Source organism: Dermochelys coriacea, chromosome 7 (genome assembly GCF_009764565.3).
Source record: "Dermochelys coriacea isolate rDerCor1 chromosome 7, rDerCor1.pri.v4, whole genome shotgun sequence".
Classification (NCBI taxonomy): domain Eukaryota; kingdom Metazoa; phylum Chordata; order Testudines; family Dermochelyidae; genus Dermochelys; species Dermochelys coriacea.
This window is the reverse complement of record NC_050074.1, coordinates 50773551-50785765: the sequence shown is the minus strand read 5'-3', so window position 1 is coordinate 50785765 and position 12215 is coordinate 50773551. Positions and strand designations below refer to the sequence as shown.

The 12215-nt window shown below is 52.7% G+C and overlaps 1 protein-coding gene across 6 annotated transcripts in view; it reads right to left on the bottom strand.

The window, feature by feature from the left end:
- Window positions 1–12215, bottom strand: part of BSN (bassoon presynaptic cytomatrix protein) — a 510614-nt gene that overhangs the window by 85202 nt on the left and 413197 nt on the right. For 5 of the 6 annotated variants that reach the window (XR_005293922.2, XR_006282594.1, XM_038409469.2 and 2 more), the window contains one exon: window positions 3541–10362. Coding sequence is in view for 3 of the 6 variants with exons in the window: in XM_038409469.2 (XP_038265397.1) it covers window positions 3541–10362 (6822 nt within the window). In the remaining 3 variants the exon portion in view is untranslated. The remainder of the gene's footprint in view (window positions 1–3540; window positions 10363–12215) is intronic. The other variant, XR_006282593.1, reaches the window with a different exon arrangement.

The window sequence follows — 12215 nt, the reverse complement described above, 5'->3', positions numbered from 1 at the left end:
ATGCCAATGGGTGATGCTTCCAACTATAGTAAATTTAAGGACTTGGTTTTGAAACAGTTTCAGATTACACCTGAAATTTATAGAGTAAAATTTAGAAGCCTTAAGAGAGGGTCTGGATTAAGTAATGTGGCTCATGTGAACCAAATCAGAGATCTACTGGATAAGTGGGTGAGGGGAAAAGGTATTATAAGCTTTGAAGGAATGTGTGATTTGGTTGCTCAGGAACAGTTCCTGAATATGTCTACTGATGAAAAACAGTGTTTATGGGATAAAAAGGTAGGGATGGTCGATGAACTTGCAGTTTTTGCAGATAAATTTGAGCAATCCCAAGAGCCTAGTAGGAATAAATCACAGGCAGAGGGGTTAAAGTTTGGTGGGAAGCAAGGTCCCCATTTTACTCCTGCAAAGAAAGAGGGTGGATGGAAGGCTGGATACTCACTTCCCCAAGTTCACTCTTCCAGTCCTCATCCCAAATCTCCTGTAAAAGCAGAAGAGCCCAGGAGGTGCTATCATTGTAATTCCACTGAGCTCCTGAGGAATAAATGCTTTGTGCTGAGTGGGAACAGGAACCAGGAAACTCATGGAAATGCTGCTACCCAGAGCACAGAGACAACTTGGGAAGTTGCCACTTATCACACAGGATTTGTAAAGGTTGCCACTGGACAGCCAGGCAGAAAGCACCTAACGGCTGTCAAACTAAATGGCAGAGAACTCCCTGCATGGAGAGATACGGGTGCAGAAATTTCTGTGGTTAGGGGAGACCTGGTTCAGGAGAAAGACATACTGCCAGGACCGATGGCAGAGTTTTTGTTAGAAGATGGTCACAAGATTCTTGTACCTTTCGTTAAAGTGCACATGGAAACTGAGGATTTGCAAACTGAATCAAATGTTGCTGTGGTCTCTCAGAATCCTATACAAATTCTTCTGGGAAATGACTTTTTTAATGTGGCTAGGCCTGTCTGGGATCTGTCAGTAGCAAGAAGGAATCTGTGCTGAAGCCCCAGAGGGGAAAAATGAAGTCACAGAAACTGCTGGCAAAATGGGAGAGTGTCTCTTTAATTCCTCTACAGCAGTGGAACAGTGTGTGCTGACAAGGGTGGGTGTGGTTGAGGCCAGATCTGTCTGCAGCCTCTGGATAAGGCTTTTCTTTAGGGGGTATAGGAGTGTTTTGCCTGATGGTAGGAAGTCTGTCCAGGTTGCTGGCTGCCAGGAAGTGGCAGTTAAGCAAGGAACCGAACTTACTATAGAATGCATAGGAAAATGTGTCCTAGAAGAAAGCCCCGAGAAAGGGGGTGGAATCCTGGGAACACTGAGGTGGTTAAGGTTTCCATGGGCTCTGTAACTGGAGGCACACCCAAGTCAAAAAGGGAGGAGGGTACAATATTTACCAGTGAAAAGTCTGTTCTGGCTGTTAGCTGCGAGCCCATGACTGAACAGGGGATAGATTCCACTCTAAGGAACACAGGGGTGTGTGCCTCAGAGGGGGGCCCAGAGAAGGGAGTACAGGAATGTCTTCCCACTTATTACAGGGAAGAGTGTGCCCAGGAGAAATTTGCTGGATCTGCATCTGCACTCCCAGACAGGGCCGGACTAACTTTTTGTGGGCCTGGTGCCAAATATATTTGTGGGCCCCCATGGAAGCAATGGAGCATGGCATGGGGAGGTCAGTCCCTGGAGCGAGAGGCCAGCCAGAGGCAATATGGCATGGCATGGCAGGGGCGGCCCTGCTCCGCCCAATGCAAAGGCACTATTTACAAACTGGCAGTTGCCAGATGCACAGTGGCCTGCCCAGCCCTGTGCTGCCAGCATGCCCTTTCCCCTCGGGGATGGGCCCATGCCACACCACATAACCTCTGCCCCCCCGGCTCCCTATGGCCAGAGGCCCCCCCCGGACTCACTATCCCCAGCGCCCCTCCCAGACCCACCCACAAATGCACAGCGCTTTGCACAACACCACCCCTGCCCACAGCCCCACCACAACTGCCCAGCACCCTCCACAGAACTCCCACTCCCTAATGTCCCAACACATACAGATCCTCCTTGCCCTTCACAACCCAGCACCCCCCCCCAAACTCCCCCAAGACCCTTTTCCCCAAGCCCTGCCTCCCGACTGCACTCACTGGCCCTGCTGGGAGGTGACTGTCTGCCGGGCTGAGCTGGCAGCGCAGCCAGGGCTGGTCCCAGGGCTGGGAATCGCTCCAGCCACTTGGGAGTGGTGCGATCAGCTAGGCCAGGACCTGCCCCGGCCAGGGTCCCTCAAGACGCACTTGTCTGGAGGGGCCCAGCCAAGCCCCCCCCATGGCTGAGACTGGCCAGGTTTCTGAACCAGTCCCAGGTGGCCCAGCTCTGGGGAGACAGGTGGGGCCTCACAGGTGGTGGGAAGCAGAGACTGCCTGGAGCTGGAGGTGCACTGGGGTCCAGCCAGGTGGCTGAGAGGAGCAGGGGGTGGGGTCAGGAGGCAGAGAGGAGCCCTCGGCCAGCCACAGGCAGGCTGAGAGGAACAAGTGATGGGCAGGAGGAGCCAGCAGGGTCTCATGGCACAGTGCAAGCAGAGCAGGCCGGGGCCCCTTCTGAACATGGGCCAGGCTCCATGGAGCCATTAGTCCATTGTAAACCCGGCACTTCTCCCAGGCACCTCACCTGTGGCTCAGGTTTTAAGAGGGAACTGTGTGACTGTCCTAACCTGAATGGAGCAGCCATACAGCTGACCTCTGGGGAACAGAGAGAGGAGTGACCAAGAGTACCCCACTCCAGGGCCCACTGTTGCAAAATGTTTTTCCTGTTGTAATTGTGAAAACTAACTCTGTTCCTGTAAGGCAGGGGGTGGGGGTGTCTTCCGAGCATTTGGGTGAGAGCTTCAGCCCTGCTCTTTCCCTTCCCTCCCCACTGCCTCCAAGCCCTCTCCATAGGGCAGTGAAGGGGGGGGGAATGGAGCCCCCCTGGGCTCCCTGCTATTTCACTGCCACAGGCCCCTCCCTGTCTTGTGCAGCTTCAGCAGGAAGCAGCAGGCAACTGCCTCCATGTATCCGCAGGAGATGGCTGCGTGGGGGAGTAGCTTGTAATGAGGCAGCTTCAGTCCCTGCTTCAGACAGGTATAATAACGTTCCCCAGGGCAGGTGTGAAGGCCCAGCGGAAGCTCCCTTGCGTTTCCAAAGAACAATTCCCCAAGGGGAACCTCTAGACAGTGTAGGCATGCATGCTGAACAGAGGACATGGCTCCGCACCCAGGACCTGGGCCCATCTGCTGGATACAACCACCCCAAGGCTACCCCTGCGGGAAATGCTGCCTCTTTTCTAACACACCCATACCTGCTAATAGGGTGAGACCGTACAAAGTACGAGGGTACGGTCAGACAGACTCACTCATGACTCATCTGAGCAGTGAAAATGCAGCCTGCTCTCAGAGCTGAAGGTCTGCTCTCCCTGTCTGCTGCCACTCTCCACCATACTGACACTACAGCAAGAGAGCTGTAGGTGCTGGATGAAATATTACTGGGAATGCACAGATGCAGCTCCAAGTCACGCAAGCATCTTTCTTACCTGGCTGCCTTGGAGTAAAGGGTGCTGGTATATGGAGAACCTGTCCTTCCCAGACTCCTCTGAGGTTGGGCTGGTGGGCTTGGGGTCAGAGAAGGATCTCTGCATGGTTTTGATGGGGCGAGGCAGGGTCTGCTGGCGCTGGACAGAGTCAGCTGTGAAGTGCTTCTGTGGTGTCACGTGAGCCTTATTAAGTCTTTCACTGGTAGTGAAGGAGGATTCCAACAGCCGATGCGGGGAAAGAGGAGAGACAGGGGAGTAGAGTACCTGGGGGGATTTGGGGGGTTGGCAGGTCACTAGCTGAGAAAGGGACTCTGCGGGCAAATGGGACTGGTACCCAATTTCCAGAGGATCGGGTTTCTTCTTCTCAAACTTGCCAAGGGCCTGCTGCCGGATGGCACGTGGGTCCAGGGAGCCTGTGCTTGCCAGCTGGAGGTTGGAGGAGTAGGGTGTTATGGTTGTAGGCACAGTGAGCTGGGGGACCACAATACCTGGCTGCGGCTGTGCTTCCAGCTCAGTCTGGCAGGCCAGGCTCTCCCCTTGCTGGGTCTTCTCTGGCGCAGAGATATACTTGACGATCTTCACCTTGGGGTCAGGGGTGGTAATGTGAATGGAGGGCGAAACGCGGGGCAGCTGGTCGGGCTCAGTCTGTACAGAGCAGTCACTGCTGGTCTGGATGCCTATGCTGGCCATGCCTTTGGAGGAGGAGTCTTGCTTGCTCTCAGTGCTGGAGTCTGAGTGCCGGGAGAAACGGGATCGCCGCCGGCGCACCGGCTGCTCCCACTCAGCATTGTCCTCCTCGTCAGTCTGCACGCTGCAGTCGGTGCTGCGCCGGGAGCGCCGGCGCCGAGACAGGAAGTAGCGCTCCTCGCTGTCCTCCTCATCAGTCTGCACGCTGCTGTCCGTGATCTTCTTCACAACGTAGGGCTCGTGGGGGGTCTCTTTGTCATAGGTGTCCCGCAGGCGCGGCATGGAGTTCCTCTTCTTTATCCCCCGGCTAGCTTCCCACTGCTCCTCAGGCTGCAGGGACATTTCAGAGGTAGAGTTGGCGAGTGGGCGCTGGAGCCCGGGGTAGCGGGATGGTGCTGGCCCTTCCTGCCCTGGGGCTGCAGGAGCCATGAAGGGCTGGTTCAGGGGGGGCCAGTACTGACCATTTTGGGCCAGGGTCCTTTGCATTTCCATGGCTATCTCAGACACGGCCTGGGGAGGGATCCTTCCTGTAGGGTCACACACAGGGGGGAAGGTGCTTTTCTGCCTCTTCTGCTCCTCTAGCTGCTGTTGCAGCTGTTGCTGCAGGTTCTGAATCTGCTCCAGCTGCAGACGCTGCTGGGCCAGCTGCTCCCTCTGCAGGGCAAACTGGGCCTGACGCTCTTCTTGCTGCTGCTGCAGGACCTGGTGCTTTATGGACTGCAGCTCCTGGATCTCCCTGTGCACCAGCATCTGCTCCTTCTCTCTGTGCCGCTGAAGCTCCACACGCTCCCTCTCCAGCTCCTCATGCAGCCTCAGCTGCCTCAGTTTCTCCAGCTCCACCCTCTCTCTCTCAATCTGGAGGATGTGCTCCTGCTGCTTTCTCTGGCGCTCCTCTTCCTTCTCCTTCTCCTCTCGCTCTGTGCTGCCTTTGCTGGGGACGCTGGCCTGGGATACCTCAGCCTGCTGGGTTTGGACTGGGGGTAGTGGCTGCTGAGGCTGACTGGTCTCTTTTGAGGCACTCTGCACACCAGCAGCTGCCATGGGCACCTCCTCTCGAGCACCAGCTCCTGTCTGCTCAGGTCTTTGCAGGTTCATTGCAGTAGGAGCTGGTGCTTTGGCAGCAGACACTGGGCTAACATTGCTTGCAGCCATGCTGGCTGCAGTAGTGCTAACAGGCTTCCCCAAGTACATGGGCATTTCCATCACTGATGTTGTAGAAACAGACGGGAACCTGCTAGGAACTGAATAGCGATACAGGCCTTGGGCAGCAAAGGGGATCCTCGGGGTAACTAGAGGCACTCTGGTCAGGCTGGTCAGAGGGACCACTGTGATATTGCCTGGGGTGTAGGGTCGATATAAGCCTCGGAGCATTGGCCGCAGCACAGAAGCTGGCTGGGTGGTGATGGGAAGGGTGGATGCTATGGGAGTATTTATTGTGGAATAAATCATGCCATCTGCTGCCCGCACTGTGGCTGTGGAAGGGAAGATCTGCCTGACGGCTCCCAGCCGGGCACCGGAGAAACTGTACTGGTGTGTCTCTGGGAAGTTGGGATTGTACATATTGTTTGGTTTGATGGCAGAAATGCCCTGTGGCGCTGAGATGCCATTGCCCCCTGCTGGCCCATACTGCAGGAGGTCAGGGCTGTTTGAGTGCCTAGCTCCATACTGGTCCATGGAATTGAGTGCTGCGCACATGCGGCTGATTTCCCGAGCTGTGGTGGCACTGTACTGGGCCAGACTGGATTCCTGGAAATTTGCCAGCTCTCCTCTGGGTGAGTACTTGTAATCGGAGTAGATATTGGAGGCTGAGCTGTATCGTCTCATTGGGAGCGGGTGGCTTAACAAGTCTGTGGGCTGCCGGAGGTCAGAGAATGAGCCGTACTGCATTCCCTGACCCAGGTAGCCCCCCTCAGTGAAGCTGATGCTGTAGGAATGTTTCATTGTGGTCAAATCCACAGCAGCGTCTCCTGAAGGGGAATGGAAGGGCTGCTCCGCCTTCGGGGGGTAATAGTTCAGACCAATTTCCGTCAGATTTGTATCTGACATGGATGAATACAGCCTCCCAAACAAGCCTTGTGGGTAGAACTGCTGCTCCTCGTACAGGCTGGGAGCAGGGCCTGTTTGCCCTCTGAAGGGATATGTCTCCGGCAGGTCTGGCTCTTTGTTTCCATAGTACTGAATGTTCGGTTTGCCAGTTTGAGCAGTGTCCCCAATGTTCTTCTCCGGGATCTTGGGGGAGGGGTTGAAGGTACCTGTGCAGCTGCTGCTGAAGGGGAATTTGTACACTACATCACAGCATGCCACCTGACTTTCAGGCTTTATCCCAGTGAGATCCAATGCACTGGCAGGTGGTGGTTCTTTGATCAGCTTTGTTACTGGGACTGCTGCTATCTCGTTCATCTGCACCATCATGGTTTGGGATTTTTTGCCTCCCAGGTTGATTGGAGGACTCTGGGTTTTCAGTCCCACTGGCACCCCTCTATATAGGTCTGTGCTTTGGTCCTGAAGAATTGGCCTCGGACTGGTGCTGATACTAACAGCGCTCTGGATGCTGCTAGTCTGAGTGATTAGCACATCTTTCTTCACCAAGGACATCATCTGGTTAGGCAAATTATATCTTGCAAATTTGGTTTGCTGAGGACTGGCCGCTTCTGGCTTTGCGCTTGGTGCAGAAATGCAAATGCTGCTCATGCTCCCTCGGAAGGTGCCAGTCTGAATTGCTTGCTCTACCTGCTTAACATGAGTCAGACAGACTGGACTTCCTGCCCCTTGCCCAAAGTCCAACCTGTTCTGGAAAGGATCTCCATAGACCAAAGGCTGCTGGGGTTGTGACACGAGCATAGAAGAGTCGACAGTTATGCTGACTGTAGTAGTTGTGCCTATAATAGCATGGGGTTGTTCTTGAGCATTGAGGTTAATGATTAAGGGTTGGATGGTTGTGGATTGCCTACTTGGGGTCTGTTCCAGAGTGAGGCAGTATTTTCTGCTCTCTGTAGCTAGGGAAGTGAGATCCATGCCTTGATCTGTTATGATGATTGGGGCTGACTTTATAGCAGTCCGTAGGTCCACAGCATTAGTGGTCTGTGGCTTGGGTCCAGGTTCTACCCTGGACGTGCCAGGGATTGATGATATTCTACACAAGGAGATGTTTTCTGCAGGCAGGGGTCCCCAGCTGTACACACCAGCAGTGCTGTCAGCAACAGAAGTGGCATGCCCTTTCTGAAGCATGGCACTGGCAGCAGAGGCTCTTTCTATCATTGACTGTGTCTTGGCATAAGCGGATTGCAGCTGCTCCTGATGAAGCTGTGTTGTGCTGACTGCTGTCTGACTGTAGCTATGCATTGTTTGCTGGTGGCTCAGTCGAGTGGGAGAGGAGGTTGAGGAGCACATGCTTGTTAGCTTGGTTTGGCTAGATGCATCCGATGCTAACGTGATGACCATAAATGGAGCTTCTTGTGATGACTGCTGCCTAGCAAGGCGAGGAGAGCTTGCACGATGGGGTGTCTGGGTCCCTTGAGCAATCATTGGAGAGGACATTGATGCACCAGTGGTAGTGGGAATATCATAGGAGAAAACTGTGCTTTGAGTTTGAGTGGAAAACTCTGCAGTTGCCTTACTGGATGGCTGCCCTACTTTTGGAACAGAATGAGTGGAACTTTGAGTAGGAGATGTCGGGGAAAGCGGGGGGCTGGAGCTTTGAAAGTAGGAATACATTTTAGATGACACAGGGACTTTGGTCTTGCTCTCACTCTTACTTTGGAGGTTCTCTCTTGCTGATGCTCCACTGAGCTCAGCAGCAATCTGGCTCCTGGAGCCGTCCTCTGTCTGAGAGCCATAATTCGCGGTGCCTTTCATCTGACTGTAGCTTCTGCTAGGGACAGATACAGGTGTTAGATCTGAGCCACTCAGAGATGGAGAACTGTAGATTCGTGGAGCACTTGCTGGGCTAGAAACAACAGTTGTGACTGTGCTGAAGCCTCTGCTGCAAGTATAGGGAGCTGTCATAACTTTGGGAGCTGAGCTAGATGCTGCCGGTGAGCTGTGAAGCTTTGGGTGATCATGCCCCTCTTTTGCAAAATACTGAGTGACTTCAACATCAGGAATTACCCTGCCTGTGTTGCCTTCAGAGGAGGAAAATGAGACAGGAGCTGATAACTGGGTGGGGCTTGTTCCTGGTGTGAGTGGACTGCTGTTTTGCTTCATCAAATCAGCATAAGCACTCTCAGCATTCAGAAACTGCTTTTCCTGATATGTTTCTGTTCTCCCTTTCTTCTTTTTCTCCTCTTCTAGGGCCAAATCAAATGAGGAGGACTGGTGCATCCTGGAAATGCTCTGTGATGTGTGCAGGATTTCCTCATACACTGCTCCTGGCTCTGAAAGTTCATGCTGAAAGTCAGATGGACAGGAGTCCATATGCCCATTATTGTAGCTGTACTCATCTATGTATTGGTATTCAAAACTGCTCTGGCCTTCTGCACTGTGGTACCCTACCTGTTGGTAGGCGTTGCTGTAGGCGCTTTGCTGGGACTGTTGGACTTGTTGCTTTTGGAACAGTTCAGCCTTCCTCATCATCTCTTCATAGGCTTCTTCTGCACTTTTCAGGGGCTTACTGGAGGGGTAATGGGAGCTGCTGTTTGTTTTTTCTGTTGGGGAGTAGAGGGACATGAATGTTGGCAGATTGTACTCACTGCCAGACTTGTACAGCTTGGAGGCTATGACATCAAAGCCCTCTGCCTCTGAATCGATGGAGGGCGAGTACTCTGAGCAGGAGGACCTGTGAAGCTCCTCCATCTCTGCTGCCTGGCGCAACTCCTCGGTGGGTGAAGCATCTTCAATGGGAGACAGGTTACTGGGTGGGGTTTTGGATCTCTCTCTCCTCCTCTGTGCTCTCAGCTCTTCTTTGTCCCGTTTAGTTTTGCGTGCGGTGCTTCGGATGCGCTGCTGCTCCACCTCTCGCATCTTCTCCTGCTCCCGCAAGAGCTCCTCTTCCTCACGCAGCTCATCCTCCTCTGACGAATCCTCTATGGTTGGTAGCAAAGGACCATGGGAGCGATGCCGAGCTTTGCGCTGCTGCTTCACCTCTTCTAGTCGCTGCCGACGGCTAGGACTGCTGTCGCTGTCCTCCTCCAGAGATGAGAGTGAAGTAGGGGAGGTGCCCGACGTGTAGCTGGGTGTAGTTGCTGGCAAGGTGGAGGAATATTCCCCCCTTGAACGTTCCTCTGGGGAGCCCGTCAGACTCTCCATCTCCAGCTCTGGCTCTCTGTCCAGGCTAATGTCTGCATCCTGGCTAAGCTCCATGTCCCTGCTGTAGCTGCTCGTGCTATTTAACTCAATGGTCTTGAAGCGCCGCAGTCCTCCCTGGGATGTGGTCACATCCTCCCCCTCGATAACTTCCAGCTCTTTCCTCTCCTTCTCATACATACTGGTGGAGACATGAGGCAGACGCCTCTTAGATGAGGCTAGCTCTTTGCTTTTCTCCAGGTCAGGCTTGTGCCCGCTTTTTGTTACACTGTGTTTCACGTGACTGTACTCCTCCTCCTCCTCCAGATTGTCCTCTTCTGCACTCATCTCCAGGATCTGCCTCCTCATGAACTCCTCATCAGTCATCTCTGTCTCCCTGCCTTTTGGCCTGCTGGCTAGCGGGGAGACCCCTCCTTCGCTGCTGTCCTCCACATAGTCATGGCGCAGTTTGCTACCAAAGTCGTCAGATGACTCCACACTCTCTCTTTGATCCCTCTGGTTTTCCCATTCCAGAGAGTCTTCATCTTCTTCCATGATGTCTTCCAGCTCCTCATCAGAATCAAAGGCTTCGGGGGTGATAGAAAGGGACCGAGGCCTCTGCCTCTGTCGCTGTTCTTCCCGTAACTCATGATTCATTCTCCCTCTGTTGCTCTGCTCTTGGGAAATGCCCTTTGACTCCAGCAAGGGGCGCACGCTGCTCTCCAGTTTGGTAAGTTCAGAAGGACTGGCAGGGCTCTGGTCTTCCAGGCCAGTGCCATTCAGCTGCTCCTCTTCCTGCTGCACCAGGCCAGTGATCTCACTCTGGGAACTGGAGATGCCATCTGATGAGTAGCCAGTGTCACTCAGGCTTTGGGGGCTGCGGGATAGGTCATGGGGATAAGGCTTGCTTGTCTCCTGCAAGGAAGAGAAAAGAGATATTATACATTAGACCATGGACCCAAGGGGGGAAATGATGTCACCTCCTGGTGGCCTGGCAGTGAAATGGGCAGGAATGTGGAGTCATACTGGTGTCAGAATTCACAGCAGGGAAGCTGGAAACAACTCCTGGAGCAGGTGGCAGTGTCCTCAAAGCCTCATGGCAGAATGCAGGACAGTCCTGCGTTTTAGTCCCTCTCCCCTCACATAAGGCCAAGCTCCTGAACACGGGGACAGTCCCTTCAAATGAACTGAGCAAGACAATGGACTCCTGCCAGGTGCCAGACCTTAAGGCATGCAGAACTAAATGCAAGCCACAGCCTTCTCTCTTGTGGACTCAGTATGGCTTATGTATGTTGTGACACTGCACGCATATTCATCATAGTGATATGATTATGGCATAATTATGATGCATTTTGTACAAGATGGGTCATGTGAGTTGGAAGAGGTTGCAAAAGTTATGAATTGCTGAATATGATTACCCTATTTGTGTGCATGTATCATTTTTGTATTTGAAGTTATGATTGACTATGTATCTGTATTTTAAATGTGCTTATTGTGGCTGACTGTGAAGAGCTATAAGTGACAGGTTTCAGAGTAGCAGCCATGTTAGTCTGTATCCATAAAAAGAAAAGGAGTACTTGTGACACCTTTTTCTTTTAGCTATAAGTGACACATTCTTAAGGCCATTCAGGGCTACATGACCAGTTAGCTCATGGCAAGCTGGGATGTGAATCTTCCCTCCACTAGCCTGTGCAGTCTACACTGTGTGTTTGGACCCTGCTGATGCACACTAATGGTTCATTAACGTGCTTTGATCTAGCCCTCTTTGAAGCAGGACTAGATCAAAGTACATTAATGAATTGTCAGTGCACATCAGCTGGGACCCAGAACAGTCAGTGCATGACAGGCTCCTGTGCAGCAGCTTTACACCCAGCTTGTTACAAACTGCCCATGTAGATGAGCCCCGAGTGGCAAGAACAGCACAGGGCTCAGCCTTTTGGCTCCCACCTTTTGGCCCAATCACCACCTCCTCCTCTGACAGCTGTAACCAGTTGACAGGGGTGACTTTTTGGGCTTTTCCATGAACCCAGAGCTAGTAGGGAATGGGGCCGGGGGGGGCCAGACAACATTTCATCAGCAAGTTTTGGAAATGTCATTAAATTGCTTGAAAGGGCAAACATTTTGCAAACTTATAAAAAGGCATATTGAGACTGAAAAGAAACTTCAGTAGAAGGATTTCTCCTGGCTTTGCGTCAGAACGGACTCAGTGGATCATTTCCATTGTACATCAGTTTTCACATTTCTAACGCATCCACTTCACTTTGTGTGTTTTTATCAATGATACCAATGGGCAGCCTGCACCTGACTCCAACGATCTCCCTGATCTGAGTCCCACAGAAATGTGCCTGCTGAGATCACAGTGCAGGGCAGGGGAAATACAAAGAGCTACCCCTGCAAGATTGGAAGGCTGTGTTCTACATTTCCAATCCCAGAGTTTAGACACCATTCCCGCAGTTTGAAGATGTCATTGGGCTTGCCCGAGGCTGCTCTCAGGGCTCCACAAGCTTAACATGTAGAACAAACAAGTCTTCTGGCTTTGTAACCAGAAAGCAGTTTAGGCCCTTTAAAGCCGATCTGTGTCATTTTCCACTGTGTTCCGGTCCCAGGCAGCCTGGAGAATCGACTCCATGGTTTACTGGGAATCTGGTTTGGTGATTGCCCAGAGCTGGTAAACAGGCCTGGTACCAACATGATTTCAATAACACTCTCCTATGTTACCAACACTTGGCCAGTACTGAGGAAGGAACAACTCATGAAGTTAGCAGTAT